General features: G+C 42.2%; 1 protein-coding gene across 2 annotated transcripts in view; it reads left to right on the top strand.

The window, feature by feature from the left end:
• The window catches only part of miga1 (mitoguardin 1), a 105,588-nt gene extending 83,249 nt beyond the window's left edge, over positions 1-22,339 (top strand). For both annotated transcript variants that reach the window (XM_068036682.1, XM_068036680.1), the window contains exons 12-17: positions 3,118-3,204; positions 5,493-5,591; positions 8,967-9,101; positions 13,173-13,226; positions 15,624-15,740; positions 18,013-22,339. In XM_068036682.1, the coding sequence (XP_067892783.1) occupies positions 3,118-3,204; positions 5,493-5,591; positions 8,967-9,101; positions 13,173-13,226; positions 15,624-15,740; positions 18,013-18,222 (702 nt within the window). In that variant the 3' untranslated portion in view covers positions 18,223-22,339. The remainder of the gene's footprint in view (positions 1-3,117; positions 3,205-5,492; positions 5,592-8,966; positions 9,102-13,172; positions 13,227-15,623; positions 15,741-18,012) is intronic.
• Positions 22,340-24,599: the final 2,260 nt, after the last annotated feature.

The raw sequence follows: 24,599 nt of genomic DNA, 5'->3' as shown, positions 1-24,599 counted from the left end.
GAGTTCAGAAGAGTGAGGGGGGATCTCATACAAACCTATAAAATTCTAACAGGACTTGACAAGGTAGATGCAGGAAGAATGTTCCCAATGGTGGGGGAGTCCAGAACCAGGGGTCATAGTCTAAGGATACGGGGTAAACCATTCAGGACTGAGATGAGGGGAAATTTCTTCACCCAGAGAGTGGTGAGCCTATGGAATTTGCTACCACAGAAAGCAGTTGAGGCCAAAACATTTTATGTTTTCAAGAAGGAGTTAGATATAGCTCTTGGGGCGAAAGGGATCAAAGGATACGGGGGAAAGTGGGAACAGGTTACTGAGTTGGATGATCAGCCAGGATCATGATGAATGGTGGAGCAGGCTCGAAGGGCCGAATGGCCTACTCCTGCTCCTATTTTCTATGTTTCTATGTGGCAATCAATTTGTGCACAGCAAACTTCCACAGACAGCAAACCTGAGGATTGGGAGGATTTTAGAATGCAGCAAAGGAGGACCAAGAAACTGATAAAGAAAGGGAGAATAGAATATGAATGTAAACTAGCAAAAAACATAAAAACAGACTGTAAAAGCTTCTATAGATATGTAAAAAGGAAATGTTTGGCTAAGACGAATGTGGGTCCATTACAGGCAGAGTCAGGAGAATTTATAATGGGTAATAGAGAAATGGCAGAGAAGTTAAATTATTACTTTGTTTCTGTCTTCACTGAGGAAGATACAAGAAATCTCCCAGAATTAGAGATCCAAGGGACAAGGGAGCATGAGGAATTGAAGGAAATTAGTGTTAGTAAGAAGGTTATATTGGAAAAATAAATGGGGCTGAAGGTTGATAAGTTCCCAGGACCTGATATTCTACATTCCAGAGTGTTGAAAGAGGTAGCTATGGAGATAGTGGATGCATTGGTGATCACCTTCCAAAATTCTATAGATCCTGGAGTGGTTCCTACAGATTGGAAGGTAGAAAATGTCACCCCACTATTTAAGAAGGGAGGGAGAGAGAAAACAGGGAACTACAGACCTGTTAGCCTTACATCAGTAATAGGGTAAATGTTAGAATCTATTCTAAAGGATGTGATAAATGGAAACTTGGATAATAATGATCTGATTGGGCATAGTCAACATGGATTTATGAATGGGAAATCAAGTTTGATGAACCTTTTGGAGTTTTTTGAGGATGTTACTAACAGAATTGATCAAGGCGAGTTGGTGGATGTAGTATTCTTGGATTTTCAGAAAGCTTTTGAAGAAGTCCCCCACAGGAGGTTGGTTAGCAAAATTAAAGCACATGAGACAGGAGGTAATATACTGGCATGGATTAAGGATTGGTTAACAGGCAGAAAACAGAGAGTAGGAATAAACAGGTACCGCAAGGATCAGTACTGGGGCCCCAGCTGTTCACAATATATATCAATGATTTGGATGTGGGGACCAAATGTAATATTTCCAAGTTCACAGGTGACACAAAACTAGGTGGGAATGTGTGTTGTGAGGAAGATGCAAAGAGGCTTCAAGGGGGTTTGGACAGACTTAGTGAGTGGGCAAGAATGTGGCAGATGGAATATAATGTGGAAAAATGTGAGGTAGGAGGAATAGATGTATAGAATATTTCTTAAATGGTAAGAGATTAGAAAGTGTAGATGTACAAAGGGACCTGGGTGTCCTTGTCAATAAGTCGCTAACATGCAGGTGCAGCAAGCAACTAGGAAGGCTAATGGTATGTTAGCCTTTACCGCAAGAGGATTTGAGTACAGGAGTAGTGAAGTCTTGCTTCAGTTGTATAGAACCTTGGTTAGACCACACCTGGAGTACTGTGTGCAGTTTTGGTCCCCTTATCTTATGAGGGATATTATTGCCATAGAGGGAGTGCAACGAAAGTTCACCAGACTTGTTCCCGGAATGGTGGGACTGTCCTATGAAGAGAGATTGGGGAAACTGGGCCTGTATTCTCGAGAGTTTCGAAGAATGAGAGATGATCTCATTGAAACCTACAAAATACTTAAAGGGATAGACAGGGTAGATGCAGCTAAGATGTTTCCCCTGTTTGGAGAGTCCAAAACCAGGGGACTCAATTTCAAAATAAGGGGGAAGCCACTGAGCACAGAGATGAGGAGAAATTTCTTTACTCAGAGGATTGTGAATCTTTGGAATTCTCGACCCCAGAAGGCTATGGAAGCTCAGTCATTGAGTATGTTTAAAGTAGAGATTGACAGATTTCTAAATACCAATGACATAAAGGGATATGAGAATAGTGTGGGGAAAAGGCATTGAAGTGGATGATCAGCCATGATCATATTGAAAGGTGGGACAGGCTCAATGGGCTGAATGGCCTACTCCTGTTGCTATGTTCCCTAATGTGATAATCAGATAATCTGTCTTAGTGATGTTGGTTGAGGGATTAATACTGGCCAGGACACTGAACAGGAATTCTGTGCTATTTTTTGAATAGTGCAAAGTTTGACAACTCATCTGAAAGGCAGCACCTCCAACAACGCAGCACTCCCTCAGTACTTCCCTGGAGTGTCAGTCTGGATTTTGTACTCAGATCTATGGAGTGGCACTTGAACCCGCAACCTTCTGACTCAGAGGCAAAAGTGCTGTCACTGATTACCTTGGGTTACCTTGAAGTGCAATGACTTATTATGTAGCAGATGCAGCAACCAATTTGTGCACTGCAGAAATCCCGTTAAGAGCATTTGGATCAATGTTTCTTTGGGGTGTTGATTGAAGGAGGAATGTTAGCCACCGCTCGCCCTGGCCGCCGTTCAAGTTGTAGCACAGGATTTTTAACATCTTCATCTGAAGGACAGTATCTCTGACAATACATCAACCCCTCAGTGTGACCAGGACTGATGCGAAGAATCATATCTTTATCCTTCATGTTGTTATGATCTGAAATGCACTGCCTGAAAGGGGAATGGAAGCGGATTCAAATGTACTCAAATTCTGGAGTGGGGCTTGAATCCCCAGTGTTCTGATTTAGAGGCTGTAGAGCTAACACTGAGCTGAACTGATAGAGAACAGAAAGCCTGAAGTCATAGTGTTTCAACAACACTGTAGCTAAGAAAATGAAGTTTGAAACATACGTCCAGTATCTGTTTCACACTAATTTCTCCACCTTTGCAGGTAATTCTTTCTGAGGTAACAAATAGAAAGTTCTTCGCAGAGGTGGGAAAAAAGATTCTATCTGCGATTATGATGAAAGCACACAAGGTATGAGTTCTAACTTTTTTGTAGCAACACTTGTCTGTTTAGTGGTCATCCTCCATCTTCATTTCTTTCCATATTAAAATAAACTATATTAGGGACTGTTTATAAGATTAATGGTCGAGTCATTTTCTTTAGTGCATCTATCAGAAATTTTGGTACATAGTAGAACTTTGATTCTCTGCACTCATTACCAACACTCTCATTATCCAAACTTTCTCATCATCAGCATCCCACCATCTATGCTAATCCATCATTGCAATCCCATTATCTGCACTCCTACTATCCACCATCTTCCATCATCCACACTCCCACCCTCTGTACACCCATTATCCACACTAGCAAGATCCACATTTTCCCACTAGCCACACTCTTACATTATCCGCACTCCTATAATCTGTGCTCTCCAATTAAATGTTCTCCCGATATTCGCAATCCCCTTATTGTCACTCCCATTTTCCATGCTCCCAGTCTCCACAGTTCTATTATTAGTATTCCCACTATCCATGTTCCCATTATCCATCCTCTCTGATTATCCATGCTCCTGTTATCTGACTCACACTCTCTTCCAATATCTGCATTCTCCCATTTAACACTGGCCCAATATCTGTGCTCCCGGTAACCACATTCCCAGTGCTCTCCCATTAACCACACTGCATTATTCTTACTAATATTACCCTCACTCCCTTCACCCTCACTCCCTTCACCCTCACTCCCTTCACCCTCACTCCCTTCACCCTCACTCCCTTCACCCTCACTCCCTTCACCCTCACTCCCTTCACCCTCACTCCCTTCACCCTCACTCCCTTTATCCACCCTCCCATTATTCTCACACTGCAGAACAGGAGTGACTGTGCTACAGAAATAATCCATTAGTCGTAACTCAAGTTCTTTCCCACGATCTATCTTGTTATCAAAATGTCAAAAATCTTTTCACACAGTGAATTACTTTTGAAATTCATTGCAGAAAAGGCACAAGTCATTTTACAGCTGTAAGGTCCCACAAGCAGCAATGAGATGAATGGCCAGTGAATTTCTACGTTTGGTGGTGTTCTTTGAGAGGAATGTTGGTTAGGATAAGGGAGAACTTTCTGCTCTCCCAGTAATGCAATGGAATCCTGAACACCAATCCGACAATACCTCAATGTTAAAACTGTCATCCTTGTTTTCAAATCCCTCCATGGTTCCGCCCCTCCTTTTCTCTGCAACCCTCTCCATGCACAGGCATTCCCTCCCTACACTTCTCTGCCTCTCCTCTTTTAAGATGTTCCTTTAAAACTACCTCTTTGATCAAGCTTTTGGTCACCTGTCTGAATTATCTACTTATGTGGCTTGGTGTCAAAAATGTTTTTATTGATATCGCTCTTGTTAGGCACCTTAAGACATTAAATGTGCTATATAAATGTAAGTTGTTGTTATCTGAAAGATGAACCTCTGAAAGTGCAGCATTCCCTCAGTACTACACTGGAGTGTAAACCCAGATTTTGTGTTCAAAGCTGAGAGTGGGGTCTAATCCCTCAACCTTCTAACCAAGATGCAACAGTGCTACTGAGCCATGGCCGAAAAGCTTTGCAAAACAAAGAATGTCACAAATATGCCCTATGTAAACAGCAACAGAAAGATGATAAGGAAAACACTGCAGATGCTGGAAATCTGAAACAATAAGGGGAAATGTAGGGTCCACACCTGAAAGGATAGCTCATCTGTTCTCATGACAATTTTAATCAGAAAGGTGTTTCGTCAAATACAATTTCTAGCCCACAATTGAACAGTGCTTTAGCTCAGTGTTAGCCACAATTCTTTCAGAGGTATTGTAAAACTGTTTTTTTGACTTTGGAAGATAGAGTAAACCAAGTAGTAGTGAATTGGCTGTCTGTTTGCAACTCCCCTGATTTTTATTTCTGTTGGCTCCGTAGGAAATAAATATCAGGAGTGACGTAAAACAGCCTGGTGATTTTCTATTGCCTGTTTTACACTATCTGACAAAGTCAAGACCGACCCCATTGTGCCCTCAAATAAGAGCAAAATACTGCGGATGCTGGAACTCTGAAATGAGAACAGAAAGTGCCAGAAATACTCAGCAGATCTGGCAGCATCTGTGGAGACAGAAACAGAGTTAATGTTTCAGGTCTGCAACCCTTCAAGGCACTTTCTGTTATCATCGCATTGTGCTCTGCCCTGGCTTTGTAAAATTTCAGGGACTCTGCAAAATCATGGCCTCCCCAGAAGGTGGAAGAAAATTGTACAGCTCAAAATGGTGAGGACTAATTCAAATGTTTCCCTGATTTTTCTAGAATCCAAAAGGGTTCGAGGAGGTCTTCGAAGAGATGATATACTTTCTGCAGCAAACTGATCACTGGGAGACAACCCAGCGAGAACTTGCGACACGAGGGGTGAGCCAGTAATGTAACAGAAAAGGCTGGGAAAGAAGAATTGAATAAATGTATTGAGTGTCTGAAAATTCAACCAGTACAGTCAAAGTCCTTTGGGAACATCTGGTTAAAATATTGTCCTGTGTATGGTCTTCATTTTTTTTGACCAAAATGCTAGTTTGAACCTAATTTGACCTATTTCTCACAGAGACAGGCTCAGAAATCCAACAACCCTTTACAGAAATGCTGCCTCTAATTAATAATATAAATTTACCTATTTACAGTATCTCATTTGCCCATGACATTATCCATGGACAGTTGATGAATATGTGTTTTTAATAAACAAGATGCCAACAAAAGTTTTTTTTTTTTTAAAATTCTTTCATGGGATGCAGGCCAGCATTTATTGCCCATCCCTTGACAACTGAGTGACTTGCTAGGCCGTTTCAGAAGGCAGTTCAGAGTCAACCACATTGCTGTGGGTCTGAAGTCACATGTAGGCCAGACCAGGTAAGGACAGCAGATTGCCTTCCCTAAAGGACGTGAGATGCCAGATGGATTTTTATGACAATCGCTGATAGTTTCATGGCACCATTACTGAAACTAGCTTTCAATTCCAGATTTTTATTAATTAATTGAATTTAAATTCCACCAGAGCCTGGAACTACATTGTGACTGTTGACATAGCAAAGTTGAATGGGAATTTACAATGTTAAATGTTGACATTAAAGCTTGACCAAAAGTTGTGACGAGAGGAAGTAAGGTTTGTGGACAGGAAGCATACATCTTACTGGAGATTGTTAATAATGTATGGATAGCTGCATGATGGAAAAGTTGAGGAGCAGATAGGGTGCAAGAAAAAAGACACTTCATCGTACTTGTCCCATGTTGTTGAAACCATTCCTCAAATCTGAGCCTATAATCGTGATTGTCACCTGATTACTTGAGTGTGGGGTCATCTTCACCTGATGACTGTTCTTCCAACAGGGATTTTTGGCTCGAGATCAGGAGCAGGAATCCTGAGTTACTGAGGCCAATTGTCACACCTCAAATGTGGTCTGGCTAGAACAGTTTAATGAGCATAGACCAGGAATTGAACCTCTGATCTAGACACTTCAGCTAATCACTGCATTAACTAGCTGAGACATCTGGGAAGCTCATTAATAGCATGGATGTATTGGACTGTTGGAATTTCTATTACAGATGCTCTAACTTGGCTAGGAATAGAACAGCCCTTAAAGAATATTCTAGAATAAGGCTACACTATAGTCTGTCCTCATGTATTCAGTTGATTAACCTTTGTCTTTGTGCTTCTTCTGAAGCTCCGATGCAGGAACAAGCTGTCCTGTTTTTTGGTCCACTGAGCAAACCTGCCTCTCAAATGCGAATTTAATCCTGGGTCTTGTCTACCTGTCCAGATATACGTTAACAGCCTTGATTGGGCTGTCATTCTCAAAGGGACAGACCAAATTGACCAACAGCGTTCAAACCCATCTTGTGATTGTCCACATTTGACCAGTTTCAGTGAGCAGTGCGAGGGGGTTTGATACAAGGCTGAGTGAGCTGCATCATGCTCGATTTCCAAGTCTTGAACGAGCTGATGAGATGGGAGAGATATAACTTCTGTTTGAATTGGTCACCAGGCTATACTAATCAGCTTGATTCTTGACATTAAGGCATATTAGAGACAACTATTTTCACATGCTCCTTTATGTCAACATTCAGTGTTATAATGGCCAGTACAGTATGGCCTGTACCATACAACACATTTTAGTACTTTTTTTGTATTTATACAAACAACTGTGTTCAGTTTTAGTCCTTAAATCGCAAATAAGTAATGCTTACTTCTGAACTGGTGGGATAATGAGTTAGATCCTGACCTTTTATCGCTGAGAGCTGTGCACAATTCTAGCCTAGCACATGGGATGAATGCCTGCTAGCTTGTAAAGGTTCTACATGAAGTGAGTTTGGGTAGTCTCCGTCCAGTTCCTACTGAGCTTGGGCCTATGCCGCAAAACTGACACGGAACATTTATCTCACTCAAAGAGGCCGCAGGATAAGTTTAGTTTTAGTTTAGTTTAGAGACAGCACTGAAACAGGCCCTTCGGCCCACCGCGTCTGTGCCGACCATCAACCACCCATTTATACTAATCCTACACTAATTCCATATTCCTACCACATCCCCACCTGTCCCTATATTTTCCCTACCACCTACCTATACTAGGGGCAATTTATAATGGCCAATTTACCTATCAACCTGCAAGTCTTTGGCATGTGGGAGGAAACCGGAGCACCCGGAGGAAACCCACGCAGACACAGGGAGAACTTGCAAACTCCACACAGGCAGTACCCAGAATTGAACCCGGGTCGCTGGAGCTGTGAGGCTGCGGTGCTAACCACTGTGCCGCCCTAACTGATAACTGATATAGGAAGTGGAAAACAAATGACCTGAAATTGGATCTAACGCCTGCTGTTGGGACAGAGCAGCAGGAGCTTTACTTTGCATCTAGCTCATGCGACAACTGACCTGGGATTGCTTGATGCTAACACTGGCTTGAAATGGGGACTGTTCTGTCCCCCTGTACTAACATCCTGGCTAAACAGTAAATGAAGGGTACAGTAAAGCGAAACAAACTGATCCTAATATAATGTGGATAAAGTGCGAGGAAAGAATGCAGAAATTTTGGGTTTTACCATCTAGAAATGTAGTTCAGAATGTGCCTCATTGTGGTCAGTTAATTGTGTAGATAAGGCAAACACTTACACCAGTAAACCAGGAGTTTAGGAGTAGATGTAATTTAGTGAAAAGTTAATTTGAGACAGGTTTTAGGAAAAATCTCCTTTTAAAGAGAAAGAAACGTTTGGAGTTATCCACCAAACAGAGTAATCGTGGCAAAAATGTCAGAGTTATTTGAAACACAATTTAGACGCCATAATGGGAAAGGAAATGTTTATAAGGGATGGACTATAATGGAGGAGTTAATATATTAGTGGAATGGCCTTTAATAGGAGAGCTAATGTATAAGAGGGGTGGGCCTTGATGGAAGATTAATGTACTGGAGGGGTGGGATTTTGATGTAAGGTTAATGTCCTGGAGGGGTGGGATTTTGATGGTTAATCTACTGGAGGGATAGGCTTCAAGGACCTGAACACATCTCTCGTGTCCTTGCGTTCCCGGGGTAAATTTCCATTTTTAGTGATCCCAGTACCGAGCTTCACCACAAGGAGGACATATTGGCAATTAATTTTAATGGGTAGCACTGGAATTCCCAGTGTTTGCTCCCAGAAGGTGAAGTTCAGTGCCTGGAGCACTAAGGCCAAAGATTTACCTCCATAAGGTACATTGGTGAGCAATGATACACTAATTTATTTGAGGTGCATTTATATTCCAAACAGGTTAAACACATGAATTTTTATGACATTGTCCTGGACTTCATCCTGATGGATTCCTTTGAGGATCTGGACAATCCCCCTACATCGATACAGAATGTAGTCAACAATCGCTGGCTTAACAATTCCTTCAAGGAAACTGTAAGCAGGAAATCATACATAATATCAACAAACCTGTGTGAATATTGCAGGATTTTTAAGAATTATATTGTACATCTTTTCTAAAATGTGCTGATATACTGGGCTGAATCTTGGTAACAGTTGCATTAACAAATTTACATGAAGTTCCATTGCCTGCTAATTTATCAAACATGTTAACTTGTTTAAAATTCCATGAAATAACAACAACTTGTATTTATATAGCAGCTTTAACAAAATAAAACATCCCAAGGCACTTCACAGGAGCGTTATAAAACAGAATTTGACACCGAGCCACCTAAGGAGATATTAGGAGGGATGACCAAAAGCTTGGTCAAGAGGTAGGTTTTAAGGAGTGTCATAAAGGAGGAGAGAGAGAAGTGAGGAGGTTCGGGAGAGAGGGAATTCCAGAGTTTAGGGCCAAGTAAAAGCCTGTCAAATGGTCACTCATCACATTTGCAGTTTGTAGAGCTTTGCTGTGCTCACTTTTGGCTTTCTTCATTTGCCTCCATAGCAACAGTGACTGGTTGTAAAGTGCTCTGAGGGGCTAACAGATTTTCAGGGTGTGTCTAGCATCTTCTGTTTTCCTGTCAGATTTCCGGGATTTGCAGCATTCATTTTCCTTTTGACTCTATGAGGTTGGTGCTCATCTTACCCTCCTGCGTCCCCCACCCCCTCCAGGTGTTGCGAACCACCCGCCTGTTACAGAAATCGTCCAATTTTCATCTCTGTTGATCTGAAGAAACCGGAAATTAGGCGGTTTCTATAGCTGCCGGGGATGGCGAGTTGAAAATCCACCTCTTATAATCAGACTAATTCCTCATTCGTATCCTTAAGAATCCTTTGAGGCAGCAAGTATTTTATCTCAGGTATCATAGACCAAAGCTCGGAGCCCCAGATACAAGATAGTAACCAATAAATCCAATAGGGAATTCAGAAGAAACTTCTTTACCCAGAGAATGGTGAGAATGTGGAACTCACTATCACAAGGAGGAGTTGAGAATTGTGTGGGTGCATTTAAGGGGAAATTAGACAAACACATGAGGGTGAAAGGAGTAAAAGGATATACTGATAGGGTTAGATGAAGAGAGCTGCAAGGAGGTTCATGTCGAGCATAAACACCAGTATAGACTAGTTGGGTCAAATGACCTGTTTCTATGCTGTAAGTACTGTGTAATTCTATGTCATCATGTTTTCACTGATCACTATCTGTGGGGTATTTCAGGACTCCCATTATTCATGGTAGGTTAATGCCTTATATGGACATACTGCATTCCTGCATCCTAACCATCCAAAGTATGCTAGTTAAAAAAAAAGTTTCATCAACCAGCTCGCATACCTCAACTGCATGGTTTTGGTTAAAGTAATCTGAAGTATTCTGAGATATATTGCTAAGACCTTGGCAAAAGAATTGCTTTTTTTGGCCTCCATTCTGGCTTTGTGTCTGAAAAGAGAAAGTGTTTCCTTACTGTGGTATGCAGCTTAGAAAGAAAACATCAGCTTCTGAAAAGAATGCTGAATTATAACTGAGAAAAACATCTGAATGAACAATGGTCTAATACGTTATAATTGGTTTACGTTTCAAATGGAGCAAAATCGATTGATTCTAGCAAAGAGACTGAGGGAGGCCTCAATTGGGTGCTGAAGTAGTGCTGGTCATCCTGAGAGAGCTGACTTGGCAAATAAAGCAAAATAAATTTGAGTGGAACTAGGAGAAAGATAATACAGGTATCAAATTACCATATATGAGAGGAAACATATTCTGTAGGGGACATTTGTTGTAAAAACATTATTTTTGGAAGTGACACCTGTTTGAGAATCCTAGAATTTTCTACATTTTTTGTTCTTTGGGATGTGGGCAGCATTGGCACGGTCGTATATATTGCCCATTCTTGGTACCCAGGGAAGATCGGAGTAGGCCTTCAGTTACTGCCATTGTTTTTATGATTAATTAGCTTACTAGGCCCAGGTCAGAGGACTTAAGAGACAACCATGTCGTGTGAGGAGGGAGGCAGATGTCGGTCAAATCAAGTAGCAGGCTCTTCTGTGAAGGACATTGATGAATCAGTTTGGGTTAGTAAGACCATCAGCACAGAAAGAGGCCATTTGGCCCTTTGTGCCTCTGTCAGTCCCAGCTCATTAACTGAAACTGTCAATTCGAATTCTGGTTCCCTTTCGTTTCCCCCCAATTTCTTATACTCTTCCTTTTCAAATACTTAACCAATTCCAATTCTCACTGATGATCTCTGACTTAATAATCTCGTGTGGTATTCCTTGTTATAATGCTGTGCCAAGGCTTCTTTGTCACCACATCCCAAACCCATGATCTCCGCCACTTAGAAAGACAAGGGCAGTATGGGAACACCTTCATCTCCAAATTGTCTTCCAGGTCACAAACCATCCCAGCTTGGAAATATATCAGCGTTCCTTCATCGTCACTGGGTCAAAGTGCTGGAACTCCCTACCCAACAGCACTATGGGACCACCTTCACCACACAGACTGCAGCAGTTCAAGGAGGTGGCTCACCACCACCTTCACATGTGCAACCAGGATTGGGCAATAGATGATGGCCCTGCCAGCAATGCCCATAATTCAAGAATGAAAAAAAAAAACACGTCTATGAAAAAGACTGGCATAATCATTTAAAGTATGAACTGGAAGAAGACACATTCCTTGTGTTTTCGATTTATATTTGGGAATTTCTCCTTTAGCTTACTAAAGCAAGACTCAAACTTCCGTGTTTTAGCAAAAAAATACAGGTTGGAATTGCTCAGTTTACTGCGTTTGGTGACACTGTTAAGTAAGCAAACAAGGGTTTCTACTGACCAGATGAAATCTTCATCAACACATTTACAATGTAGCCAAACGTATAGCCACATATAGTGGCAAAAACCCCAAGAAGATGAGAACTCATTTTTATCCAGTGAGTTGTTGTGATCTGCCTAAAAGGGCAGTGGAAGTAGATTCAATAGTAACTTTCAAAAGAGAATCTGATATGTAATTGGAAAGGGAAAATTGTCAGGTTATGGGGAAATAGCAGGAGGGTGTAAGATGAGCTGGATAGCTCTTTCAAGGAGCTGGTACAAGCATGATGGGTCGAATGGCTTCCGTCTGTGCTCTATGATTCTATAACCTGATAATTCTCACTCACAAACCTTCACACTCCCTGAAACTGCTGAAGGTTTAGGAGATGAACGTGCTCGCCCAATTTTATTCCAGCTCTTTGCTAATCAAAATGTAGTTAAAAAACAGAAAGCCTTGTAGTTAGCCTCAGAAACGTTGCGAGGCACGTCACACACAATTAGTTACTTTGAAGTACAGTAACTGTTGTTGTTTAGTTGAGTGTAGCAGACAGATTATCCATGGCTTGATGTGTGGCTTGAGCCCACAGTCTTCTGAAAGTGCTAGCAACTGAGCCAAGTTGGAAATTCTGTTGCACCCACTTCTGACACACTCTTGGAAGATTGACGACTCCCAGCCAGTGATTTTCCATCCATTAAAACACCTGCTCCCAGTGTGCATTAGGAGTAGGTGCTGCAGAATTGCTGCACCTTTGTGGTTGCAACGGGTTAGTTGGTAGCACTCTCGCCTCAGAAACAGGAGGTCATGGATTCAAGCCCCACTACAGAGACTCAAAACACATAATCTTGATCATCATTTCAGTGCTGTACTTGAGGGAATGCTGCTTTGCTGAAGGTGCTGTATTTCAGGTGACATGTTAAACTGAGTCCTCATCTGCCCTCTTGGGTGGATGTAAAGATCCTGTGACACTATGTTGAAAAAGAACAAGGAAGTTCTCCCCAGTGTCCTGGTCAATATTTATCCCGCAATCAACATCACCAGAAATAGATTATCTGATTGTTATTTGTGGGACCTTGCTGTGTCTGAATTAGCTGCCCCATTCCACTGCAAAATAACAGTGACCACACTTCAAAAGTAACTCATTGGCTGTGAAGTGTTCTGTAACATCCCGAGGATGTGAAAGGTGCTATACAAATGCATGTTCTTTCTTTCTATCTTAGTTACAAGACGATCAGTCATCTTCATTTATTTATTTTGTTCCCTTGTTTCAGGCTGTGGCTTCAAGTTGTTGGTCAGTTCTGAAAAGCAAGAGACAGCAGATGAAGGTGGGTATGGGGGAAAGAACGTTAAAAATCAATCAGGAATTATAAGCAGCATTTACGCAGCACATTCTAATTTCATAGTTTCTCATTTTTTCCATTTAATTTAAAAACCTAAACTACTCCATGGCGCACTTCAGAATCTCCAAAGCACACTGTGTGGGGCCTCACACCGTACCCTGTTGAGACAACTGGTGAGGCTCGTATGTCGTTCAACTTGGGCAGGAGCGCAAAACAGATAATAGCAGGTCAGGTTATACACCCAAACCTTTGAGATTCCTGGAAAGGGGTAATCAGGCGGGGTTGTATAAACTAAACGGTAACACAGCAGATAGGCATCTTGAGCGTTTGTACGCTTGTTATCTCAATTTCCTGTCTCAACTTTGTCGGCAGTAGTGGTTTTAGAAAAGAATCCCATAAAAAGTCATGTATATTAAAAAAAAAACACAGTACTTGGGAATAAAATCATGCTTAGAGTCATAGAATCATCGAATTTTACTGCATAGAAGGAGGCCATTCAACTCATTGTGCTTGTGCCACTGATAGAATCCCATTTGCTGCCCTTTTCCTTCAGCCCATTATACCTGTGCTGGCTCTCTGATAGAGCTCGCCACCTAGTCCTATAATAATGCCCTTTTCCCTTCGGCCCATCTTGCCTCTACAGGCTCTCTGACAGAGCTATTCATCTAGTCCCATTATACTACCCTTTCCCATAGCTATTTGAAAAACAATCAAAAATGTACCAACTTCTCTTTTCAAGCTATTATGGATTCTGCTTCCACCACTGTCTCTAACCAGGCATTCCAAGTGCTACCAACCCTCTGTAAAATAAAAAAAAAATGGTTTCCTCTCCCTTCACTCTTTTGGTTATAACCTTAAGCTTTAGTTCTATAACTAACAACTCATCTACCAAATAGAAATATTACCTTGAACCCTTCATCAGATCTCCTCTTAATTTTCTTTGTTCTATTGAAAGGAGCCCCAGTTTCTCCAATCCTACCGTTAAAACATCCCATCCCGAAGATCATCTTTGTGAGTTTCTTTTGAATCCTGTCCATGGCCTTGAAATCCTTTTTAAAGTAAGGAAGCTTTGTCATGTTTGGTAAATCCTGAGATATAATTGCTAGCTTTATTATAGTGAGTAACCTGTTCAGTAGCAACTTCCCTTAAAATGTAAACTATAAGAGAATGGAAAGGGATACATTTATTTTATCGAATATAGCAAATTTAAATGTTGACTTTTCCCTGAAGTCAATAAATGTAGTCCTGCCAGTATAATACACATCTCAAGAACAAATGGATATCAAGGCCTTGGAGAGGGTGCAGAGGAAATTTACTAGATTAGTACTGTTATGTTCCAGAAAGTCAGGTGGTGAAGGACAGAACTGGAGCCAATCCTGACACACTTTAATAGGCATTTATTTACAGATACACATTACAAATACACACCTCCCCTAACCCAACCACCACTGTTTCAGTCTGTTCCTATTTATATTGGCACAAGTGAATCCCCAGTTAATGCCTACCACCTGCATACAATTAAATGCAATTAATATATAATTAACAAATACTAGAAATGAGGGGCTTCAGTTATGTGGATAAACTAGAGAGGCTGAGGTTATTCTCCTCAGAGCAGAGAAGGTTAAGAGAGATTTAATAAAGGGGTTCAAAATTATGAGTGGCTTTGATAGAGTAAATAAGGAGAAACAATCACCACTCACAGGAAGGCCGGTAACCAGAAGCCACAGATTTAAGATAATCGACGAAAGAACTAGATGGGAGATAAGGAGAAATATTTAGAATGCAGCAAGTTGTCACGATCTGGAATGCACTGCCTGAAAGGGCGGTGGAAGCAGATTCAATGTTAAATTTCAAAAGGGAATTGGATAAGTACTTGAAAAGGGAAAAAAAATGCAGGTCTATGGGGAAACAACTGGGCTAGTAGGACTTATTGGACAGCTCTTTCAAAGAGCCGACACATGCGCGATGGGCCGAATGGTCTCCTTCTGTGCTGTAAGATTGTATGCAATAAAGGGAGTGAGTTGGGCATTCTCATTCCAATTTCTAGTGATCATGGGCCCACAGCACAGAACTGCCCCTAATTTAGCATTAGTTAGTAGTGCAGTGGGTTAGATACTGTGGTTCTATCTCTAGGACCAAGCTTCAAATCCAGTCCAGCCTGACGTGATGAACATTTTCACTGTTGAATGGCTGTAAGGTTATTATGTGAAATGAATTGTACAGACTCCATTCAACTGAGCATTGGGAGGAAGACTTTAATTAGCGATTGACATGTGTTAATCTCTGCAGGTAAAGTTGGGAAAATATTTTACTCCTGAACTCCAGGACTTTCCAGTAAAAACTTTGGCCACTTCTCTTTGTTATGTGCTTTGACTTTGCCAGGTGCCCAATGGCTTCATCGCTCATTTCTACACTGTTTGTGAGCATATCAGCCCGGTCTTGACCTGGGGCTTCTTAGGACCCAGAGACTCCCTCTATGATTTGTGCTGCTTCTTTAAGGTACAGGAATCTTTTTCTTTCCGATTAATTTCTCTATAAAAGCACGTCACTTGTTATTGACCTTGTGTATGTTTTGGTGGGGTGGGGAAGTTGGATTTTGTGCATGTCAAGATGAGTGATAAAGGCCGATCTTTATCTCGAGGGGGATGGATTACAAAGGGGTGGCTGTTATGCTTTAGTTGTGCAAAGCCTTGGTTAGACTCCACCTGGAGTACTGCAATAAATTCTGGGCACTGTTTCTCAGGAAGGATATATTGGCCTGAGTGGAGGCGCAGTGCAGATTCACCAGGGCTAAGAGGGTTATGCTATGAAGACAGGTTGCATAGACTAAGCTTGTATTCCCTAGAGTATAGAAGATTGAGAGGTGAGCTGATCAAGGGGTTTAAAGTGTTAAAAGAATTTGACAGGGTGTGGAGGATGATTCAAATTGAAATTGGAGATCGGCTATTTCCGAGGGAAATGAGGAAGGACCTTTTCACACAAAGGGTGGTAGATGTCTGAAATTCTCTCCCCAGCCGGGAAGCTTTCAAGGATTGAGATGATAGATGTTTGGGTGGGGGTATCAAAGGTATGAAACTAAGGTGGGTAAATAGAGTTGAAGTACATCAGCTATGATCTATTTGAATGGCAGAGCAAGCTAGAGGAGGTAAATAAGGAGGTTGTAAGTTGTGAAGAGGACATAAGGAGGCTACAAATTGATATAGGTAGGTTGTGAGTGGGCAAAGATCTGGCAAATGGAGTATAATGTGGGAAAATGTGAAATTGTCCATTTTGGCAGGAAGAATAAAAATGAAGCATCTTATCTAAATGGTGAGAGATTGCAGAGCTCTGAGATGCAGAGGGATCTGGGTGTCCTAATGCATGAATCGCAAAAGGTTCGTATGCAGGCTCTGCAAGTAATTAGGAAAGCTAATAGGAATGTTATTGTTTATTGCAAGGGGAATTGAATACAAAAGTAGGGAGGTTATGCTTCAGTTACACAGGGCATTGGTGGGAGGCGGTGGCGTAGTGGTAATATCACTGGACTAGTAATGTCAGTGGACTAGTAATTCAGAGGCCTAGGCTAATGTTCTGAGGACATGGGTTCGAAACCCACCACGGCAGACGGTGAAATTTGAATTCAATTAATAAATCCGGAATTAAAAGCTAGTTTAATAGTGACCATGGTGTCGATTGTTGTAAAAACCCATCTGTTTCACTAATGTCCTTTAGGGAAGGAAATCTTCTGTCCTTACCTGGTCTGGCCTACTTGTGACTCCAGACCCATAGCAATGTGATTGACTCTTAACTGCCCTCTGAAATGGCCTAGCAGGCCACTCAGTTCAAGGACAATTAGGGATGGGCAACAATTGCTGGCCTAGCCAGCGATGCCCACATCCCATGAACAAATAAAAAAAACACATCTGGAGTACTGTGTACAGTACTGGTCTCCTTGTTTAAGGAAGGATGTAATTGCATTGGAAGCAATTCAAAGATGGTTTACTAGACTAATACCTGGAATGGACGGGTTGTCTTATGAAAAAAGGTTTGACAGGCAGACTTGTATCCGCTGGAGTAAGAGGCATCTTGATTGAAACATACAAGGTCTTGACAGGGTGGATGTGGAAAGGATGTTTCCTCTTGTGGAAGAATCTAGAACTAGGGGTCACCATTTAAAAATAAGGGGTTGCCCATTTAAGACAGAGATGAGGGGAAATTCTTTCTCTCCGAGGGAGTGAGTCTTTGGAATTCTCATCCTCAAAATGAAGTGGAAGCAGAGTCTTTAAATATTTTTAAGAGAGAGGTAGATAGATTCTTGATAAGCAAGGGGATGAAAGGTTTTCGGGGTAGTCGGGAATGTGGAGTCGAGATTACAATCAGATCAGCCATGATCTTATTGAATGGCGGAGTAGGCTCGAGGGGCTGAGGGCCGACTGGCCTACTCCTGCTCCTAATTCGCATGTTGTTATATAAATGCTGTCTCTGTGGTATCATTCTGGTGCGTCTGCCATTACAATTCAGTCATTGTTTTGCACTAGATCCCAGAAACAGCAATTTTACAGCTGCTAATCTTTTTTTTTTTATGGTGTTGATTGAAGGATGAATTTTTGCCGGGACACTGGGAGAATTCCTTATTCTTCTTGGAATAGCGCCATAGGATCCTTAACACCTGCCTGAACCACCAAAACTGGCAGAAAGCATCATTAATGGCATGTTTGTTGTAAAGCAATGTTGCTGTTTGATTAAATTAAACACACAGATAAGCTAAGAGATATTTTAATATCTTTTATAGGAACAAGTTCTTTTCTTCTTGAAGGACATCTTTGATTTCGAAAAGGTGAGGTACACCAGCACAGAGTGTCTTGCTGAGGACATCTTACACCTGATACAACGTCGCACTGAGCTCCTGATGGCTTATCTTGGAACAGACAGCCAGAGGCATTTGAATGGGTACGTTGGACTGCCCCTACCCAATACATCTTTGGAAGCGCATGCACAATAATCCAAGACCCTGAACCAACTCTGTGCAAAGGTTATCATGCAAATGCTTAACACAGGGGTGTCTGTAAACTGCGGCCCATGGACCACTTGCAGCCTTCAAGCCTTGGCAATATGGCCCCTGTGACACCAACCATTCTGTTGTAGTCCTTCCTCGCTGCTTTTGCCCTGTTTGGATTTTCTGGATCTGCATGTTGGCAAAGGGTCATAGAGTTATACAGCACAGAAACAGGCCCTTCGGCCCATCGTGTCTGTGCTGGCCATCAGGCACCTATCTATTCTAATCCCATTTTCCAGCACTTGGACCGTAACCTTGTATGCTATGCCGTTTCAAGTGCTCATCTAAATACTTCTTAAATGTTGTGACGGTTCCTGCCTCTACCACCCCTTCAGGCAGTGCGTACCAGATTCCAACCACCCTCTGGGTGAAAAACGTTTTCCTCAAATCCCGTCTGAACCTACTTCCCCTTATCTTAAATCTATACCCCCTGGTTATTGATCCCTCCGCTGAGGGAAAAAGTTTCTTCCTATCTACCAAACTACAAAACGCATCTTCCCCTCCCTTCCCCTGTCAGCATTCCGAAGGGATTGTTCCCACCGTGACACCCTGGTCCACTCCTCCATTACCCCCACCACCTCGTCCCCTTCCCATGGCACCTTCCCCTGCAATCGCAGGAGGTGTAATACCTGCCCATTTACCTCCTCTCTCCTCACTATCCCAGGCCCCAAACACTCCTTTCAGGTGAGGCAGCGATTTACTTGTACTTTTTTCAATGTAGTATACTGTATTCGCTGCTCACAGTGTGGTCTCCTCTACATTGGGGAGACCAAACGCAGACTGGCTTTGCGGAACACCTCCGCTCAGTCCGCAAGCAGGACCCCGAGCTTCCAGTTGCTTGCCATTTCAACAATCCCCCCTGCTCTCATGCTCACATCTCTGTCCTGGGATTGCTGCAGTGTTCCAGTGAACATCAACGCAAGCTCGAGAAACAGCATCTCATTTACCGGTTAGGCACACTACATCCTGCTAGACTGAACATTGAGTTCAATAATTTCAGAGCATGACGGGCCCCCCATTTTACTTTCATTTTTAGTTATATTTTTCTTTTTCCTTTTTTTAATTTATTTTTTTCTGCGTTTATTTTATTTCATCTTAGTTTGTTCAGTTTGCTTACCCACTGTTTTTTTTATGTTTGTGCTTGTGGCTGTTCAATTTTCAGTTCGTTAACACCCTATCTGTACTAATGCTTTGTCTTTCAACACACCATTAACATATTGTTTGCCTTTGCTCCACAACCTTCTGGTCAGCTATTCTGTGACCTTTTCCTATTTACACCTTTGTTATCTCTTGCCCCACCCCCGCTTTACTTGCTTATAACCTTTTACATTTCTAATATTTGCTAGTTCTGAAGAAGGGTCACTGACCTGAAATTTTGCTTTTATTTCAGATTTCCAGCATCCGCAGTATTTTGCTTTTATTCTTCCTATCTATCCTATCAATGTCCCTCATAATTTTGTATACCTCAATCAGGTCCCCCCTCAGCCTTCTCTGCTCTAAGGAAAACAACCCAAGCCTATCCAGTATCTCTTCATAGCTGAAATGCTCCAGCCCAGGCAACATCCTGGTGAATCTCCTCTGCACCCTCTCCAGTGCAATCACGTCCTTCCTATAGTGCGGTGACCAGAACTGTGGCCGAACTCGCGTTTTATACAGCTCCATCATAACCTCCCTGCTCTTATATTCTATGCCTTGGCTAATAAAGGCAAGTATCCCTTCCTTCCTAACCACTTTATCTATCTGTGCTGCTACCTTCAGTGATCTATGGACAAGCACACCAAGGTCCCTGTGACCCTCTGTACTTCCTATGCTCCTACCGTCCATTGTATATTCCCTTGCCTTGTTAGTCCTCCCAAAATGCATCACCTCACACTTCTCAAGATTAAATTCCATTTGTCACTGCTCCGCCCATCATCAGCCCATCTATTATTGTTCTGTAATCGAAGGCTTTCCTCCTCACTATTTACGACTCCACCAATTGTCGTGTCATCTGCAAACTTACTGATCATACCTCCTATATTCATTTCTAAATCATTAATGTACACTACAAACAGCAAGGGTCCCAGCACCGATCCCTGTGATACACCACTGGTCACAGGCCTCCACTCACAAAAATAACCCTCAACCATCACCCTCTGCCTCCTGCCACTAAGCCAATTTAGGGTCCAATTTGCCAGATTGCCCTGGATTCCATGGACTCTTACCTTCTTAACCAATCTCCCATGCGGGACCTGATCATAAGCCTTACTGAAGTCCATGTAGACTACATCAACTGCTTTACCCTCATCTACACATCTAGTCACCTCCTCGAAAAATTCAATCAAGTTAGTTAGACATGATCTCCCCCTGTTAAAGCCATGTTGACTATCCCTGATTAATCCCTGCCTCTCCAAGTGGAGATTAATCCTGTCCCTCAGAAGTGTTTCCCATAGTTTCCCAATCACTGATGTTAGACTCACTGGCCTGTAATTACCTGGTTTATCCCTTCTACCCTTCTTGAATAATGGCACCACATTCACTGTCCTCCAGTCCTCTGGCACCTCTCCTGTGGCCAGAGAGGATTTGAAAATTTGTGTCAGAGCCCCTGCTATCTCCTCCCTTGCCTCACATAACAGCCTGGGATATATTTCATCTGGGCCTGGGGATTTATCCACTTTTAAGCCCGCTAAAACCCCTAATACCTCCTCCCTTTCAATGCTAATTTGTTCAAGTATATCACAATCCCCCTCCCTGATCTCTACACCTAGTGTTCTTAGCAGTGTTGCTTCAAGCCCCATTCCAGAGACTTGAGCACATGATGCAGACTGCCACTTCAGTGCAATGCTGAGGTAGCACTGCACTGTTGGAGATGCTGTCTTTTGAATGAGATGTTAAACCGAGGCCCATTCTGCCCCCTTAGGGGCACATAAAAGATCCCACAGCACAATTTCAAAGAAGAGCGGGGGAGTTCTCCCCTGTATCCTGGTGAATATTTTTCCCTCAACCAACAAGCAGACTATCTGGTTATTTATCTCATTGCTGTTTGTGGGACCTTGAGTGCAAATTGGCTGCAACATTTCCTCCATTACAACACTTCAAAAGTACTTAATTGGCTGTAAAGTGATTTGGATTGTAAAAGTTGCGATGTGAATGCAAAATCTTTTTCTGGTTGATAACTCCTAAATCAGGATGCCAAGAACTGTTGATATCAGCAAAGTGATTGATTGATAGGGGCCTGGATTTAGATGATCTGGGCTTGCTCTGTGCAATCCTCAAGGGCAGAAACCTCAGTGCATCGAGTAATACAGTGGACGGAATATCGCAAACAAACTCACAAAGTGTTCACGTGTTAGCTTTTGCACAGGTCAATTTCAAGTTGCAAGACAGTGCTGGGACTTGGTTCCACTCAGTTGTGGGAACAGGACAGAGTATACTGGAGTGAACTTGTTCTCGTCCTACAACTGGGGAAACCTTGAAGAAGTACCTATCCCGGGACAAAGACGACGGAACATGTTGCACGGTGCCTATAATTAATTATAGACTCAGGGAGGTTTCCAAAGGAAAGTGTCCAGGATTTTTATAAAGTCTTCGTGTTGCTTTGTAAGGCTGTGTTCAAATTGGTTGCCAACTTGGAGATTACAATTGCAATTACGAAAGGCGTTTTATTTGGCTGAGGGATACTCTGACAACTATATTACCTGCAATAAACTTTGTGAAAGTTTGGATTGTCTGCCACATTGTTATTCCTTTCTGGTTATGAGGTCGACCAGCAGGAATACTGTTAGGGTTGCCACCTTTAATCAATCTGAACCCCGGACAGAGCACAAAAGATAAGAGCAGGGTAGCAGGTGGAATGGGACAAGGGTGGAACAGAGGCTGGGATAGAGTTGGGGCAAGAGAATAGGATAAAGTCAGGGCAGGGGGTAGGTTAAGGTTGGAGCAGGAGTTAGGATATAGTCAGAGCAAGGGGAATGGGATAGAGTCTGACGGGGGATTAGATACATTCTGAGAAGGGAATGGGATCGAATCATGGCAAGGGCGGGATAGGATTGGACCAGGGTGTTGCTTAGGGGCAGGGAAGGGGTTGGGAAATAATGGGGAACGGTCAGTGCAAGCGGGGATAGCTTAGTGATTATATAGAGGGTGGGATGGGGCGGAGACAGGGGAGTGGGATGGGCTGTGACATGGGGTGAGATAATGATGAGGCACGCAGAAGGGATAGAGTCAAATCTTGAGTTCTGATCTTTGCTTTGCTGATGTCTCCCAGTCATCATACAGGAAATAATATTGTGAGGGCTTCCTTCACTGCAGTCGCTGGTTAATGCAATCTATAAAATCCCTGTCTGTGCTCTTTTATCAATGTGGTTAACCTGTTTAGAATAAACTTGTATAGATGCATTTAAGGGGAAGCTAGATAAGCACACGACAAAGAAAGGAATAGAAAGTTATGTTGATAGGGATAGAGGAAGTAAGGTGGGAGGAGGCTCGAGTGGAGTTGGGGTGAATCGCCTGTTTCTGTGCTGTACATTCTATGAAGTTAATGACTGTGTTTAAAATAGTAGAGGCAGGAATTTACTGAGCACACATTAACATCTTGTTAATTATTAGTAGCAAGGTGCCCATTTGACTCCAACCAGCCTATTCTCATGGGGCACACAACTCAATGGGGGTCATCTTCACCTTCACTGCCTAGGGGGGAGGGGGGTTTCCCTGGCACAGTGGATTGTCTGCCCGTTGTAGAACCTGCTGACTTGCGTTTCACTGATTTCAACGGGATGAAAATCAGGTGGGTTCCAGAGTCAGTGGACAATCCTCTCCCTGAAGTTACTCACCTGTCAGAAATGACTCCCAGTATCCATGCCCGCTCCTTAAACAGAGGAGGTGGCAACCCGAGACAACTATTGTTCTATTGAGCAACTGCTTATGTGCTTAGTATTGTCTGCTTTTCTATGGTCCATAATGTGACTGTGTACATATTTACATATCTGTATCTATACCTCTAAATATATATTATATATAGATATAGATTTCTCTGCAGCACCTCATCTCAGCATTTCCCTATTGAGCACTAAAAGCACACACTAGATATTCACGATTAAAATGGTTACTTGAATTTTGGATTTGCCAACACTAACCCCTCTATGGAAGCATTGCTGTGAATGTACTATGATAAGTCCTTAAAAACACCTATACTTGACATTTTAGGGCACTTAATCAGTTAATGAAAGTTGCCTTATACTTTGTGGGTCTGTGACAGAGTCTCGCGAAATGTCTGTGTATTGTTTTGGATTTTTAAAAAATATTTCAGTCACAAAAAATTAACTTAAGTTCCTTGTGCTTGCCGTTGGTTTGTTAAAGAGCACAATGGGTTTACGATTGTCTTCAACAAGTAAAGCACTTTACCAACAAACTGCTCCATGTTGCTTTATTGATTTATGTGTGAACTTTTGTTTGTGATTTCAAATACAACAGTAACTTGCATTTGGACACTGGCCTGCACCTTGAGCACTTTACAGGAAAGACTAGGATTTTTTGCCTTAGAGCAGAGAAGGTTAAGGGGAGATTTAGTAGAGGTGTTCAAAATAATTAGGAGATTTGATAGGGATAGGGAAAAAAACTGTTTCCAATGGCAGAAGGGTAAGGAACCAGAAGACACAGAATTAAGATAATTGATAATAGAACCTGAACTCCTGGCCAGGGATTCAGTACAAGAACAGAGCAAGGGGATGAGGGTTTAATGGGAGTCCAGGATCTGATGTGTGGGATGACATGGACCACAGAATTTTTGGATTCTCCGGCTCCAGAAATAACTCAGTTGCCTAGGAAATGCCAATAATGGAGTTTCTGTTCTTTGATCAGGCCCTATAAAGATCAGGCAGGACTTGGCACATAGTTTCCATAACTTGATGATTCTTCAGTGAACCAAAACCTATGGAAGACAGGATCCACTTCATGGGCACCACATGGTCAACCACCTAGTGCATTGGACAAACTTTGAGTTGTGAGGAGGGATTGTCCACCCTGGGATTTTGCTTTCTCGAGAAGAGAAAGATGAGGGGGAGTTACATAGGAACAGGAGTAGGTCATTCAGCTCCTTGAGCCTGTTCCACTATTCAATTAGATCATGGCTGATCTGTATCTTAACTCGATTTACCTACCTTGATTCCATAGCTTTAATATCCTTGCCTAACAAAAAATCTATCAATCTCAGTTTTGAAATTTTCAATTGACACCCAGCCTCAAAGCTTTTTGGGGTAGATATGCAGATTTCCACTACCCTTTGTGTGAGGAAGTCCTGACTAGCTAAAATCATTATGTTGAGAATAGACAATTTTTAACAAGTT

The sequence above is a fragment of the Heterodontus francisci genome, chromosome 8 (assembly GCF_036365525.1).
Source record: "Heterodontus francisci isolate sHetFra1 chromosome 8, sHetFra1.hap1, whole genome shotgun sequence".
NCBI classification, from domain to species: Eukaryota; Metazoa; Chordata; class Chondrichthyes; order Heterodontiformes; family Heterodontidae; genus Heterodontus; species Heterodontus francisci.
The sequence above is the reverse complement of the archived record's forward strand: the minus strand, read 5'-3'. Positions and strand labels throughout refer to the sequence as shown.